This window comes from Lissotriton vulgaris, chromosome 2_1 (genome assembly GCF_964263255.1).
Source record: "Lissotriton vulgaris chromosome 2_1, aLisVul1.2, whole genome shotgun sequence".
In the NCBI taxonomy this organism is placed as follows: Eukaryota; Metazoa; Chordata; class Amphibia; order Caudata; family Salamandridae; genus Lissotriton; species Lissotriton vulgaris.
Window position 1 is genome coordinate 669,436,262 of NC_141687.1, and position 16,605 is coordinate 669,452,866.

At 44.6% G+C, this 16,605-nt stretch overlaps 1 protein-coding gene across 2 annotated transcripts in view; it reads right to left on the reverse strand.

The window, feature by feature from the left end:
• The window catches only part of LOC147730952 (solute carrier family 13 member 1-like), a 540,726-nt gene that overhangs the window by 165,488 nt on the left and 358,633 nt on the right, over positions 1 to 16,605 (reverse strand). Inside the window, exon 11 of one of the 2 annotated variants that reach the window (XM_086955852.1) lies at positions 14,896 to 14,997. The exons of the other annotated variant lie outside the window; for it this stretch is intronic. Within the exon in view, the coding sequence (XP_086811978.1) occupies positions 14,896 to 14,997 (102 nt within the window). The remainder of the gene's footprint in view (positions 1 to 14,895; positions 14,998 to 16,605) is intronic. 2 annotated transcript variants of the gene reach the window in all.

Here is a 16,605-nt window from a genome sequence, read left to right on the forward strand (position 1 = left end):
ATGCTTTGCTTTGTTGTGTTTTGCTATGCTATGTTTTGTATTGTTATGCTATGCTTTGCTTTGCTATGTTTTGTTTTGTTTTGCTATGTTCTGTTGTGTTTTGTTATGCTATGCTATGTTTTGTTGTGTTTGGTATGCTATGCTATGTTTTGCTATGCTTTGATATGTTTTGTTATGCTATGCTTTGCTATGCTATGTTTTGTTTTGCTATATTTTGTTGTGTTTGTTATGCTATGCTGTGCTATGTTTTGATGTGTTTTGTTATGCTATACTATGTTTTGTTTTGCTATCCTACGCTTTGTTTTGTTATGCTATGTTTTGCTAGCCTATGCTTTGTTTTGCTATGCTATGCTATGTTTTGTTATGCTATGCTATGTTTTGTTGTGATTTATTATGCTATGCTTTGTTTTGCTATGCTATGTTTTAGTATGCTATGCTATGCTTTGGTATGCTATGTTTTGTTATGCTATGCTATGTTGTGTTGTGTTTTGCTGTTTTGTTATGCTATGTTTTGTTATGTTATGCTATGTTTTGTTCTGTATGTTCTGTTGTGTTTTGTTATGCTATGCTATGCTTTGTTATAATATGCTATGTTTTGTTTTGCTATGCTTTCTTATGCTATGTTATGTTTTGTTATGTTATGTTTTGTTATGTTATGCTATGTTTTGTTGTGTTTTGTTATGCTTTGCATTGTTGTGTTTTGCTATGCTATGTTTTGTTTTGTTATGCTATGCTTTGTGTGGTTTTGCTATCCTATCCTTTGTTTTGTTATGCTATGCTATGCTGTGTTTTGTTATGCTATTTTTTGTTATGCTATGCTATGCTTTCTTGTGCTATGTTTTGTTATGCTATGCTACGTTTTGTTGTGTTTAGTATGCTATGCTGTTTTGCAATGCTATATGTTTTGTTTTGTTATGCTATGCTTTGCTTTGCTATGTTTTGTTTTGTTTTGCTATGTTCTGTTGTGTTTTGTTATGCTATGCTATGTTTTGTTGTGTTTGGTATGGTATGCTATGGGTTGCTATGCTATGATATGTTTTGTTATGCTATGCTTTGCTATGCTATGTTTTGTTTTGCTATGTTTTGTTGTGTTTGTTATGCTATGCTATGTTTGATGTGTTTTGTTATGCTATGTTTTGTTGTGTTTTGTTATGCTATACTATGTTTTGTTATGCTAAGCTATGTTTTGTTTTGCTATGCTATGTTTTGCTATCCTGGTGTGCGGTTGTGTGTGTGTGGTTGTATATGTGTGTGGGGTTGTGTGTATGTGTGTGTGTGGTTGTGTGTGTGTGGTTGTGTGGTTGTGGGTGTGCTTGGAGTTGTGTGTGTGTGTGGTTGTGTGTGTGTGTCTGTGGTTGTGTGTGTGTGGTTGTGTGTGTGGGGGGGGTTGTGTGTGTGGGGTTGTGTGTGTGGGTGTGTGTGTGGGGGTATGTGTGTGGGTATGTGGGTGTGTGTGTGTGTGGTTGTGTGTGTGGTTGAGTGTGTGGGGTTGTGTGTGTGGAGGGTTGTGTGTGTGAGGTTGTGTGTGTGGGATGTTGCGTGTGTGTGGTTGTGTGTTTGTGTGTGTGGGGAGGTTGTGTGTGTGGGGGGTTGTGTGTGTAGGGTTGTGTGTTGTGTGTCCATTTTTTAATAAATGTAAATGAAGAACGTAATTTAAATGTGAGATCAGTGTGTGTGTTAACACAAAGACTGTTTTAAGCCAGCCAAGTCTAGACCGATCACAGAAGGCCTTTTAACTGAAGTCTTCTCATTCTTTCAACACAGTGTGAGGGTTATGCAAATGACTGCAGAAATAGCTGCTTCCTAATATTAAAGTCCGATAACTTTTCTATTGCAGGCCAACCTTGTAAATGATAAAATGAAAAGGTAAATGTAAGCAAGGACAACCTTTAACATTGAACAAGCTGCAAGTATATCAAATGAATATAAATGTGCTGGGAGATTATCCTCGGAGCACGCGGCGATGTTATTTGCATTACAGACACAGCTGGCATGAGAAGATGTGCTTTCCAGCCTTAGTGCGGCTGTGCCGCCAGCATTAGTGATGCAGTAGCAGAAACAGAGGCGTTCTTGTCAGCATGCCCACCGCACCCAGCTCTGACCGCGGGATTATCCTCATGCCCAGGCCAGTGCACAGCTGCTGCACGCTCTGTTCAGACTGGAAGGGGCGGGGCTGCTCCTTTGAGAGAACAAATGGGATCTTGCATGATTAACTTGGCAGTTAAATGATAGTGTTGGTATCTAAGGGGAGAACAGGGGTCCAAGAGGCGTCCTGCAAGCTTATTGCGTATATCGCATCTCACACGTTTGTTACTTTGTACAAATACATCTATTTATCAACACCTCTGCTAAAGCTGTACTCCTCGCCACGTCATCATCTTTGTAGGCTGCCTAGTGTAAGTTATTATTTCTCGTACTTCCTAAATTAGTCTGTCAGCGTTTACAGTGAAGACGCAGAGAGGACAGTACTAGATTTGGAATAAAGGCACCTAAGTATGCCACGAATCCGGAATCTATGGAAAGCACTTTAACACCCTTTGAGATTTCTAGATAAATTGCTACACCATGACAGACATATGTCTAGCAGGTTAGCAACGGTATACCTGCTTCACACTGTAACACTGTTGGGCTGGAGAATTACAAATCAACCCATTTAACAACAAGCTCTCGGCATTACTGTGGCGGGGGAGCAATTTAGCCAAATCCCCTTCTCACGTCACACAGCCATTAATTGTTAGTGTGGGATTATTACAGAGGGCGCATCCTTTTCAGTCTTGGCGGGAGCCAACAGGTCTTGCAGGGAGGAGGTGGGGGGACTTGGGGGCTGTTTGTGTGTGTTTTTAATACCAAAGTGTATATATATAAAATAAGAAACACGGGGGTGCATTGCGGTAAGGGATAGAGACCTGGGGCACAAGAAGAGAGAAGCGAAATGGAAACAAGCTCTAGGCATTGCGTGGCGGGGGAGCGGCAGTGCGTGGCGGGGGGCGGGGGAGTGGCTTCCTTTAAAGTCTGATGCTGAGGCTCAGACAAATGGTGTGGGATGTGGCTGGCGATGTGCACGCGCCTGGCTCACATGAACTGTACCCGATCCGCAGTTTTGGGTAGACTTTTGAAAGCCTTACTATAATCTCGACAAACAAGCATTGCTAAAGCAATGCTGTAGTCGAGACCTAAAAAAACAGATTCTATGGACGGGGACTGTGTAACTTGGTCCCTGTTATTGAACTGTTGACCTTTAAATCCCTGAACACTTTAACCTACATCTATTAACATCTTACTATCTAAGGGCCATATGTATCATACTTCCGTTTTGCGAATTTAAAATAGCGAATCTTAAGGAATCGCTATTTGGAATTCGCAAAACAGTATGTATGTAGGTAATCTAGGAATTTTAGCGATTCCTTAATATTCATTATTTGCGAATTCGCAAATTGCGAATTCGCAAATAATGAATACTTCCCATTCATTTCTATGGGCCAGGAGGCCCATAGAAATGAATGGGAAATCTGCTAATCACAATTTGCTAATCGCAAATTGTGCGAATTTTCAAGGGTGCAGGGGGTGTCTCAAGAACACCCTGCTGCACCCCTGAAAATGACGTGTGTGCGCATATGGCGCACATACATGCCCTAAGGGCATGTATGTGCGTCAAAAGCCACCCTCACAAATGCACAATTGTGCATATTTACAAGAAATCGCAAATTACCATCAACTACAGGTTGGTGGTAATTTGCGATTCCTAAACCTGAATTTGCATTTTTAAAATGCTTCTTACATAGCATTTAAGGAATCGCAAAATTGCGATTCCTTAAATGCTATAGCAAAATAAGGAATCGCACATTTTTGCGATTCCTTATGATGCTATTTTTTGATACATTGCAAAAATGCTAAAAAGGCCTTTTGCGATTCGCTAAGGCCGAAATTCTGCGAATTTCGGCCTTTGCGATTCACAAAAGCCTTGATACATATGGCCCTAAGTATCCTATTTGTCTAGGTGTAACTTTATTGCCACCCCGCATTGTCCTGATACATCTATGTTCACAAAGATAATCTTGATCTACAACCATGACAACTGAACTGAGTTTTCTGACCCTCCCAATTAGGAACCTCTGTTGCACCTTGTCACATTCAGTGTTCTCTTCAGCACTTCCCTCACTTGCAACAGAAAGAGTTGCATCCCGTAGCGAGGCAAATGAACCCCATCCCCTGAAAAAAAATCAGTGGACTCGTATTTCAACCACAGGTGCTCTACCCGACCAAAACCTTCATCCCTAACACAAACCTGCATGTCCCTGTTGATTTTGCGCCTGGTCTTGTCAATGACTGCGGGCTTTGGCACCCCCCTCCACTGGCTCCTCGGAATGAGTTCCGTCCACAGAACGAAACATTCGGACCACTGCTGCTTAGTTTCCAGCATATCCCTTTTAATCTCTTTTAACAAAGCAAGTCACTTTCCCCTAGTGCAAAACTAGAACATCTGGACATCTATGCCTCTCCAATAGGTTATTTAAGCAATGTAACAGCTCTCACCATCTCATACCACCTTTTTATGCACAGTAACTTCAAACAGGTGATCGTCAAGCCCGAGATTAGCGGCTTGACCTTTCTGGGGTTCGTGCCTTTCCACCCACTTAATAAAGTAATGTCCAACTATCCAAATCCACAGTTTGATTGCCTCCGGCAAGCAAATGCACTTGAAAAGATCACAATATGTGAGATACAACCAAAATGTCTCATATCATAAATATCCCCCTTCCCCAAACCACATGTACCTATGAAAGCACTCCAAAGACCAATGCCCCATCTGCATGATCCTATCCCGGCCTCCATTTTTCACACCAATCCTGAAGGAATGGGATCCATAGTCCCCCGAGGCTTCTCCCAAATTCAACAACGCTTTCTGCAGACACAACAGCTGGAAAGAAATCACCCACTCCCCATTGAAATATCTAAACATCGCTCCCTGAGAGACCCTACTAATCACCCTCAGCGTTATGCCCCAAAGCACTGTGCATAATCCTGGAACTGGAAATGCCTTTAACTCCACGGTCTTCCTCTGGCCCTTTAGTCTGTCTCAGATTGATGAATGCGCACCTCTATATTGCCACTAATTCCCCCAGCATCAACCCAGTCCAACCCAGTGACCCCTTTCTTCCCCAGCAGTTTGGAAACCTTGAATGCCCCAAAAAAACATACATGACATCAGTGTTGAAAACAAAACCATCTCCTCTTCCCAGCTGCATAATGTTGGCAGCACCCCCAATACCATGTCGAACAAATGCCTTAATAAAGGCCTCCTCACACGTGGCTGGCAACCCTTTTCACATCACCCACCGCTCTAGCATCCTCGCTCCCAGCTCCTAAGCCGATGACGCATAACCCCAGAAGAGTTTGCCCATGAAGGCAGGTCCTGCCAATTTCCCTGCTTTTGTGATTCTAGATAAACTGTTATCAGTCAATGCAAGAATGAATTGGACAACGTCCTCTTCCCTGCTCCAAACCCCAGCCCTCCAACTGGCTCTACCTGATAAATAATCTGGCCATGCCTGTGTACAAGACCTGGTGGAGTCCGTCAAAGACCCTACCACCAACTGAAGCATCCTTTATCCTCTATGGTCCACATGTCCACCGGCACAGGTGTCTTGTCCTTGTCTGCCTCCATGGCCAACCCATGGAACCTTTCCTACTGTGAACAAGACAGAGCATCCCCAATGTCATTTTCCACCCCTGGCACATGTCTAGCCTTGAATGCTACATTATGTCTCAAACAACCCATCATGAAGACTTTCAGCAGTTTGAGCACCTACTCATTACTGCAGACTGTTTGTTCAAAACATGTACCACTGCCATATTGTCAATTCTGAACGACACCTTTGCGTGTGTCAGCTCCTGCCCCCACAGCATCACGGGCCACTCCTCTGCACACCACCTGCCCTACCAATACACACCAAAACCTAAGCCACATAATATATCTGTACGTCCCAGTCACAATCCTTTTGGGTCACCATTGGAATGTCATTGAAATCCTCCAAAAGTCATCTCTCGCGCCTGCAGACAATTGCATGTGGTGATGAGGCAGCGACAGCCCGGCTAAGGACATGCCCAGTTGTCTACAACAAGTCCTCCCTGCAGCCTGTGCAGGTAAGAGCGGTGGGGTCAGGTGGGGAAGAGGATTTCGACAGACGACGAGGGAACATTCATTATATATTTAATTTTCTATCATGTTCTATGTTGAATCACCCCCAAACCTGGCCCCACTGCCCTACCGCTCCCACCTGCACGTTCTTACAACCCCACAAGCAAAATTCAAGTGTCCTAGCAGGACCTGCACTTCCCTGATTGTTAGCTTGTGCTTTTCCAACATTGCGTCTAGCAACCAATGCATATGCAATTTCTTATCTACCACGGTTCGCACCTCCGTGGACACTGAGTCCAATTTGATACCCAAAATTAGAGTACTGTGCTCGGCCTCTCTGGAGCCAGCGGCACCCTGAAGTCACCCATGAGCTCTGGAAAACTTGCCAACTGTCTGTAGAACCGGTTTGACTCACAAAAAAGAAGTCATCTAGGTAGTGCGTCACTGTCCTTTTCCCTGTGTGCCATGAAAACCCATTTAGGAAGGAGCTGATCCACTCAAAAAGAGTTAAACTGTATACCCAGCAACTGAAATTCGTCCGGGTGTACCAGCAGCAGCCGAAGATCCAACTTAATGTCGCATTTTGACCTGCTCTCACCCCCTGCAGCTCCGCTGGTAGTGCTGCTGTCACTGATCTGTTTCGTCCTCTGTGCAGGTAGGTGTTCGAGGGTGCTTTTCTGCTGGCCCCTCTGCTGTCTGGGCTATTTTGTGCCTGGTTTTCTATTGCTTTCAGTCTCTGCTTTTTGCCGTTGTTTTCATTTGTTTCTCTCTTTGTTATTGTGCCTGTTTTCTGTATTCTGCCTCTGTATTGTTTTCTGAATTGTGCCACTGTATTTTTATTTTGTGCCATGTCTCTCTCTGCTTGCTATGTTACTATGCTCGTTTTCCCTTCCTCTCCGTTGCTGCCCCCACGGCCCGTCTCCCCTGCGGGTTCCCACTGCCGCCTCCCAGCTGCGCTTCCCTCCCCCTTCCCTACATAATGGCAGCCGGTGTGCGGCTGCACCGCTGGCGTGCCAAAGGCAAGCCCATCTGCTACCAGTGCCTGGAACCCTGGACCTCCGACTACCCATCGCTATGACTCAGCAGCCCTCCTCGCAAACAACTGCCAGCTGTCTACACCGAGCACCACTCACGGCCAGTTCTCCTGTCGTCACTGCCGCCAGGCCTTCCCCCCGTCCGCACCGCCATGGCCACCTCCTCCTCGACAAACGCCATTACCACCATACCCCTGAAGTGCATCTCCTCAATGTGAGCTCCCTGCACAGACATGCCATAGGGATCCTGGACCACTTCAACACCCTCTCGCCAGACGTCGCTTTCTTTATGGAAACCTGGACCAAGTCTCCTCCGCCCCCAACATCGCCACTGCCATTCCCGATGGCTACAAGATCCAGAGGAAGGACCAGCCCAACCATCCAGGAGGAGGACTCGCCATCGCACACAAAAGCTCCCTCCGAGTATCTACCTCCACCACAAGCAACTCCTCCGCCACCACCTTCACTTCCTGATCCAGACCAGCACCAGAACCACTCTCCGTGGCACCCTCGCCTACAGACCCCTGGACCCTGCACCTCGTTCACCACTACCACTGCTGACCACGTCACACCCCACGCCATCACCTCTTTGGATTACGTACTCATCGGAGACCTGAAGTTCCACCTCGACAACCTCAGCGACTCCAACTCAACCACCCTCCTGGATAACCTCACAAACATGGACTGAAACAGATCGTCACCACCCCTACCCCCAAGGCAGGACACACCCTCGACCCCATCTTCGTAGGTGGGAACAACATCCGCTTTAGCCACACCACGCACCCCTCTGGATGGACCACCACTGTGTAACCTTCTCTTTCAACACTGCCACCGATCTCAAACCCACTCCTTGCCCTCCACAAAGGAACTGGAGCAAGGTCACAAAGGAGCACCTCAACTCCACCCAAAGCTGTAACCCCCCTCCCACCTCGACCGACGACAATTCTGCAGCTAAGGAACTAAACCAATGGATAACCAACTGCGCAGAGGAGCTTGCCCGCTTCGCACCACCGACAGAAAATGCCCCCTGAAGGCCACCTGGTTCACCACCGACCTCCAAGAAGCCAGACACTCCTGCAGACGTCTTGAAAAATGATGGAGAAACAGCAAAACCATGTAAAATTAGAACACCATGACAGACTACCACCAACGCATAAGATCCACAAAGAACACATTCCTCCGGAACAAAATCCTCACCAACTACTGCGCTCAACATCAGACGCTCCCCTACTCTGCACACCTTCAGGAAGAGCCTAAAGACCTGGCTCTTAGAGCTGCACTCCCTGCTCTACCCCCCCCGCCCCCTCCCCACCCACCAGCCCAGCGCCTTGAGACCCTCATGGGTGAGTAGCATGCCTTAAACCCCCTGATTGATTGATCTGGGTCCTCTTTCTCACCTGATCCACTAAGGCCATGACCAACTCCACTTGGGAAACCGAGTTGACCTGCTCCGAAATGAAATCATTTATGGAACTCCCTTCTGGCAATGACAAGTGCTGTATGAGGCAAAACTGACATTTTACTTTTTGGGCACAACCCAATGGGTGATACAATCAATTCGCCCTCCCCTGTTTCCTGCTGCCTTATTACCTTGCTGGCCACTGTACTATGCTTGGTGTTGGTTCCATTACCCTACTGTTGTTCCTGTCCACTACCCCTGTCCCATAGCGGTGCACAAGTATTTGCCTACCTACGCACTTGGAGCATTTGTGCCAGAATTTACAGTACTCCCTCATACATAGGCCTTTGTTAAAATCCCATATAATCCTCCCTGCATCTTGGCCACCATCCCCACCCCTCCTTGGGTGGGGCGGGGCTGAAAGGGCTGGAATACTAATGGAAGGCCACTTGCCGTGAATGTTGTCTGCTGTTAGAGATCAGTATCAATTTCTCCCCATTTTGCCCCAGGAACCCATGCTAGCTGCGTGCAAAATTCCTTGTCATAATGTGCCCAGGTGTACCCCCAATACATGATCTGAGCTCTTCTGATCATGTCCCTATATCTGAATAGCGCCCATGCCTTTCTGCGTATTTTTCACAGTATACACTAGCGAAAACTAAAAATGCCACTGTCCACTTTTCAATTGTCGTAGGCATCTTAGGTCGTTTAAACAACTCAAAATCCTCCCCCTTGGACCCTTCTTTTGCCCTAAGTTCCCTATGTAGCAGCTTCAGCGTTTCAAAGTACTACCCTTTCCATATCTTTTTCTAGGTTGCAAACATTAAGTAGGCACCAAGGGGCTTGGTCACCCCCATATAAGGCAACTTCTTAATCTTGAATTCTTTACTCTCTTTAGCTCCTGTGTACTGAGTTCCTGTCTTATCTTGTCCAGCCTCTTCTTCTATTTGAGGCTGTGGCGTGCCCTGTTCCACTTTTGCCCCTGCTTCAGGCAACCCTGTCTGTGGTGCCTGCCCCACCACCATCCCTCAGAGCTTCTGTAGCTACCACAGCATTCTTAACATTCAAACCTTTACTTACATGTAGGTCCATGCTGCCCCCCTCTGCCCATGCATCCACCCCCACGGACACCTTCTTTGTGTCTATTTCTTTCGCCCCGTAACACCTAGCACCCTTACCTGGCATCAAGGTTGGCCTCCGCTCTAGATCCAGCCACCTAACCAGTTGCGAAGGGGCACAATCAACCTCTGCCTTTTGACATGCTCCCCGTTCGCCATGGCCATCCTGCATTATCTGAACCCTCCCTCTGCCTGCACCACTTTGCCACCACCTGTGTTCCTCCTACACCTCAGCAGATTCAGATGCTTCGTCCATCACCACCCCCTTTTGTACCTCCTACACCTCAGCATCGTCATCCATCACTTCAACTTCCTCGAGACTCAATCCCTCATAATCCAACTGTGGAGGAGCTTCTACTACATGCCACAGCCCTGTGGGCACCATGACCTGTGCATCTGCACTGCTGTCCGCAGTTCTCTTGAACCCCGCTGCACTTTCTTAGGTATGCCAATGGACCGTTATACACCCTTCTGGATGGATCTTCACTGCTGTCACTCTGCGCTGCTGCCCGCCATCCAAGGGATGCACTGAGCCATCCAGGTTGATAAACTGCTGAGGCCACATCAAATATTCCCCTGGCACTGTTGTAGCCGACTAACTATTCGGCTGGCTGCCTGAGACCCCACCATCTCTTCCCCTCAGGGCCTGCTAGCAGCATAAAGCCCTCCTAAGTCTGCATGGCTACTATGGTGTTGAGCATGTAATATTAAAGGGAGGTCCAGCGTGCTGAGGTTAGAGTTCCTATCTACCCACTCTTCACACTGCTCTGGAACCCAAAGCCAGTGCCCTGACATGTATACATCCTGTGGGGTGGCCTTACTTCAATTCTCTGCATCGCCCCCTCCTCATACCCCTCCTACCATTCCCCATCATCCTGCTCCTCCTTATCGCTCCACTCCCAAATTGCAGCTTCCAATGCTGTTGCAAGGCTCACCACGTGGCCCCTGGCTACGCCCTTCGATGTCCCTGAGAATTTTCCACCTGGCCAGTGTGAAACCGGGGCGGCCTCTTGAAAATGACCATTGTGACCACATTCCCCTGGGACCCCCCTCCAACCACCCCTCCGTCGGCAGCTCACCCGTCTGATCATTTCTTTACTGCTCTCACTCTACCTCCTGCCCTGCCTGCCTTTCCTCCTGTTTCCTTTAGTCCTGCGTCCTTTCCCCTTTGTGATGTACTTTGGCCGGGCACCTGTTTGGCCCAGATGCTGCCTTCTTTACCTCCTCCCTCCCAACGACCTGTGGGGTTCTTCTGGCACCACCTATGGCACCCGTGCCTTGCACAGTGTGCAACCCTTTTGCACAACCAGTGGTGCTCTTCTACCTCTCCAGCGACCCTGGTGCTTACCTTAGGCCGTGCCTCTTCAAGCTGGCCAATATCGCCGCCACCACACAGCTTGCTGCCTGCTGCGCCACAACACAACACGACACACACGCCCAGTGTGAGAAGACCAATGCGCCCTGCCTCAGCAAGCAGGCGCATGGCTTCTTGTACCTGTTCCTCCTCCATCAGCTAATACTCCCTAAACTCAACTTGCTTCGTTACTGCCTCCTTCCCAAAATGATGCCTTTTTATATAAATTTGGTGGATATATATTGCGCTTGCAGCCCAACAGTATATATCCCAAATATAGTCCATATGTAGCCTAGGCTGGCCCGTTATCCCAATCTCCCCAGGGGCATACCTCCCTTCGATCCACTGACCCCCAAAGGTCATTGTAGATGTTCCAGGGGGTCTCAACAATAGTTTTTAAAACCCTGTTTCACAAGAAGACAAGTTGGGCAAGGTTTAATCAGACCTAGAGTTCCGCCCCATAGATGCATTTTCCCACTGTACTTTGTAAACTTCCAGAGCAGAGGACACTAAGTAGCCCCCACTTTTAGCTGCAAGACTCTTCAATCTGGAATATTAGGCTTCTAGGTAATATAAGATGACAAACTGATTCCCAAATAAGGGAACACATTCACCTGCTCCTGAAGGGACATATTCAGGGAACATGTTTCTCACACCTTTATGGTCTAAACATAATTAATTTTGTCTTTTTTCTACAATAGCTTATAGGCATGTAACTCTACACAAATCCGCTAACTTGTGAAATAGGATCTGTAAGCCTCTAGGAGATTAACAAAGTAACAAGGTGTCTTCAGTAAATTATAAAGTGAAAATCCTGCTAAGATAGGGGAATCGTTGGAACAATTGCTGACCATCTTTACTATAGGTTAATGTGCAATGACAATAGAAGGGGAGCTAAGGTGCAATCCTGACAAGCAGAATTGTTCACTAAGAAAGATCATTCAGCCTCTCCTTATGCCCCCCCCCCATGTGATGATAGATCAGCATATTTAGAAGGTCCAAAGGAATAACTATATTCTCAATTCCACAATAGGTGTGCTGGAACATTGTCAAATGCTGATCAAAGATCTACCAAGATGCTGAAGAGGACTCTTTTCAGCATTACAAACTTGTCCAGTATGTGGGATGTAATGCTCTTTCATCCTTGGAGGTAATGTAAGAAACCGTTTTAATCTTGTTAATTCTTAGGATGTAAGCACATACCTGGTCCTACAATCTACTGATATCCCAAGTGTAAAATGCAGGTACATAATATACCTCTCAAGTCTCAGAATTAATTTGCCTCATTAATTAAAACTGGTGAAGTATGTACAATGCATAAGTGTGAATATGAAAGCTCTTCTAAGGCACCAATTACACATTAGAGTTCTCTTCATAAATAAATATTGTTTCTATAGTGTATACAGGGCTGCAGCATTGCATGACACAAAATGCATCACATCCTTACGTTGTAGCACACAATGCTGCTATATAGAAAGTAATGTTTTCTGTATTTTCAAGCTGGCCACTGCATTGTGTTGTCATCTTGTGCCATGCAACACGACAGCCATTTTTAAAAGTACAGTAAACATTGTTTCTATTCTTTCAGTGTGGCAACCACAAAGCGTAAGGCAGTGACACATGTTGGGTTATGCATTTTGGCAGCCATCTTTAAAAAAATAGAATCTTTTTACTTTTGATAGAGAGTCATGATATTCTGAAATTTGTAGTGGTGCATTATAATCACAGCTAGTCCACACCCACATGTATTCTGCGTTAAACTAAGTCTTAATCATTAGAAAATGTGATCGTAATAAATAAATTGTTGGGTAATGCTAGAAAATTAGTTTGTGTTAATAGAAAGGGAAAAACGACATTCAAACTTAATTGCCTTATGCATGTGCTTCACGAATAAGTTCATCTGTAATGTAATGCATTAGATTTAAACGTGCACCATAAAAGTCTGCACGTGTAGAGATGTCTAAATGGGCCCTAAAGGTGAAGAACTGTAAAGCTTGTAATTGCAACGTTGTTAATTGTGTATTCTTTAGTGTATAAAGGCCTAAAATGAGTATTTATGTTTTGAAATGGAAATGCCTGTTCTTGGTTTCTTATGTTAGCTGAATCAAGTAGGCCTGAAATTTATTTTTCCTGGGAAGGCTTTCAGTTGACGGCTGTCAGCAGATTTGTGCGTACAAGGTTGATTCGTTCACATGTTTTCGTTTAAGGTGCGAGGACATTGTCCTCATTAGTTAGACTGATGCTCTTTGTTTTAGGAGTTAGGTATTGAGTAGACCTGTTACAATGTTACATTGGAATTTGATAATTGGAAGCTCTCTGGAGAAGCCTGAGACCCAAGGACAACTCAACCGTTCTTGGACGAAGCACAAGTTATGGAAAATCACCTGCCAAAGAAGTCCATCCCAAGGAGGTGTTTCGGGGCGTATTCTTTGAGTTGAGCATTTTGCATTAGGGACAGTGTCTCGAGGGAGGAAAGTCAGATGAGGGAAGAGGGGGAGACGAGAGCAGAAAGTGGTTAGGAGGTTAAGAACGGATCGATTCTTAGAGTGAAGACCTAGCTTTGGCTTCAGACCTAGGCAACGTGAGTGTACTTCTTAGGAAGTTTTCACAAGCTGACACCTTTTCTTAATCTGGCCTGGGAAATGCTAAGTAGGGATGTCACCTTAGTGGTAGTGTAGGGATAGACCTAACTGATTTATTTTCCTTTCTGTAACTGAGGAAGACAAATTTGGATATCAGAGCAGTTGTTGCTAGTTTAATTTTCCTAGATTTGCTTATCCTATTCACTTTGCATCAAATTAGGTTGATTCGTAGAATGAATTTTGTATTATAGCCCATGCATTTCTTTAACCTCGTCATGAAGTGCTTGTATGTCCAATTATTTTTGGCTTTATATAAAATCCTAAAATTGTAAGTCGGAGTCAGTGGTCCTTTCAAGTCTGAATTGGTTAGCTCATATTGATGGTAGGGAATGTATTGGTTTTCTCCCCTTTACACTTCCAGCAGATAAAAAGATCCAATTGACAGAGGATTCTTAATAGATAGTAAGAAGAGATAAGATAGGAATCTGGCATTATCACTCTAATATGAATAGTTACCACTGTTTGCTTTCCCGATGCCAGTACATTTTAAAAGCCTCCTGCATTGACAAAGCCAAAACAGTTTGTTTTGGTATTGCTTAAAACTTTGAGAAGTTTGCATTTTGCAAAGTTTGGAGGTTTCAAGAAATATAGTAACCTTTCCCCAGAGCCAAGTTGGAGGGTGAGGGATTTAGGTGATTCTAATAAAAGAATCTACTTGTGGTATTCTCTTCCATATGCTTGTCCAATTTGTTTTCCCAAGAAAACTTAAAATCTATTTACTTGACCACTCTCTGGGTGTTTTGCGAAAGTAGAGAAAAACTGACAAGATCTCACATTTTGGTGCTGAACCTTCAGATATTTGTGGAAAATGGCAGAGACTTTCTTTTTCTTTTGAGGTTAACAAAAGTAATATTATTAATTCTGTAATAGAAGCACCTGTCTTTTTCAAGGGGCCACGAAAGAAAGATCATAACTGTAGGAGCATGAGTGTTGTGAAAAACATATCAATGTGTGAAAAATATATTCTAGATGATTCAGACTTGAGGTCAAAGGGATCTGGTTTAGTAGATACTATTAATGTTTTGTTCTTTGTCAGTTTTGTGTGGTAGAAGTTTTGTTATGTATAAAAGAAGAACATGTAAGTCAGGTACACTTCATTTTCACAGTTAGAATAATCTTACAAAGACTAAGGAAAAAAATTCAACATTTGACACTTTTATTAAAAGACTACGGAAAGAACACAATAAAAACCAAAATTACAGATCTTACGGTCCAAACAGCGATTCCCACCCTGGAACAAATCCAGGATCCCGTGTAAACCATGATAGAGCCATCAGGAGAAATATGACGAGCGTTACCACTTCTGGATAGCTGTAATTGAAAAAGGAGTCATTTTATGATGCTTTGCGAAATCTAATCAGAACTTCACAAACCACTGTGCTTATTCCACTGCCCACCCAAACCTTGAACCCAAGGCACACCACTTACTCTCTTCTCTTGTTTGCTTATTGCAAAGAATATTGCGATTTTAAAGAGCATCTTTAAACTTGTGACCTGTATTTCAGATAACCACAATGGATATCAAAGTTAAGGGCGTAACATGTCTTAGCAATGAAGGTGGGGACCTGCCCTTTATCCCCCCACCTTTTTTGATCGATTCCCATCCACCAAATGGACAGTGAGAAGATTTCTTCCATTGTTTTGTTTACGATTTGTTTACCAAGTTTTATATACTTGAGCCAGTATCGGGTATCAGAGCTCTTTACATAGCACCAGTTGTGTTACATGAGGATACATTCATTTTTGTTAGGCACGGGGAGATTACGTGATTTGCCCAGAATCACAGGATGTTCAGCGTTATTGCCGAGACTCGAACCCGGTTCCCCCGATTCAAAGTCGACCGCCCTAGCCATTACATGGACATGCGTCCTATGTTCTCCGAACAGTGCTGGTTCTGTTATGAGAAAAGGAATTTAAAAGGCAGGTTCTTCCCTTCCGCACAAATGAGCTGTCTTGACAGCACCTGTGCTACCTAATTTAACAAGCATTGTCAAGGCCAGTAGGTCTGGCCCTAGTAAGCTTGCGCAATGATTATATATTTTTTATTTTTTTATTGCAAGCAGGTGCCACAAAACGTTAAAGAAATATGACACAAAACTGAAGACCTTCATGTGATTGAAAAACATATTTACAAAATAAATTGATGTCCACGTGTTACTTGTGATTTTTTTTAAATAATAAGCCTTTCAGTTTGCCAAGTAGTATTATCTTTGAAAGAGATACGAATAAATCTCCACAACACGCTCGCTGCAATCTAAGGCTGCTTCTATGTTACAATCAGCCTTATTCATGAAGGCGAAATCGGCTCGCAAAGGGCCAGATTCTGAGAATCTGGCCCTTTGCAAGTGCGATTTTTGCATTTGGGATTCATCATCCCAAAAGCAAAAATCGCTAATTGCGATCTCGCAATTTTGCGAGAAATTACATTTAAGGAATCTTTATTTGAGATTCCTTAAATGCAATTCATCATCCCATTTTGTTTTGCGAATTTGCAATTTGTGGCCGCAATTTACCGCGAGGTCAGACCTCGTGGTAAATTGCGAAAACTCAGAAAAATGCTTTTAAATGCATTTTTCTGAGTTGCATGTTACACACACACATGTCCTTTGGACATGTGTGTGTGCAACACCTGTGTAAAATTTCATTTCAGGGGTGCTACAGGGTGTCCTTTGGACACCCCTGGCACCCTTCGAATCGCTATCTTATTTGCGATTAGCTAATTGCTAATCGCAAATAAGGAATACTCCCCATTCATTCCCATGGGCCTTTTGGCCCATAGGAATGAATGGCGAGTTATTCCTTATTTGCGATTAGCAATTTGCTAATCGCAAATAAGGATTATGTAGGAATCGCATTTCTTGATGCAATTTATACATGAATCCCGTTTTGCGAGTCCTTAATAGCGATTCGCTATGAATC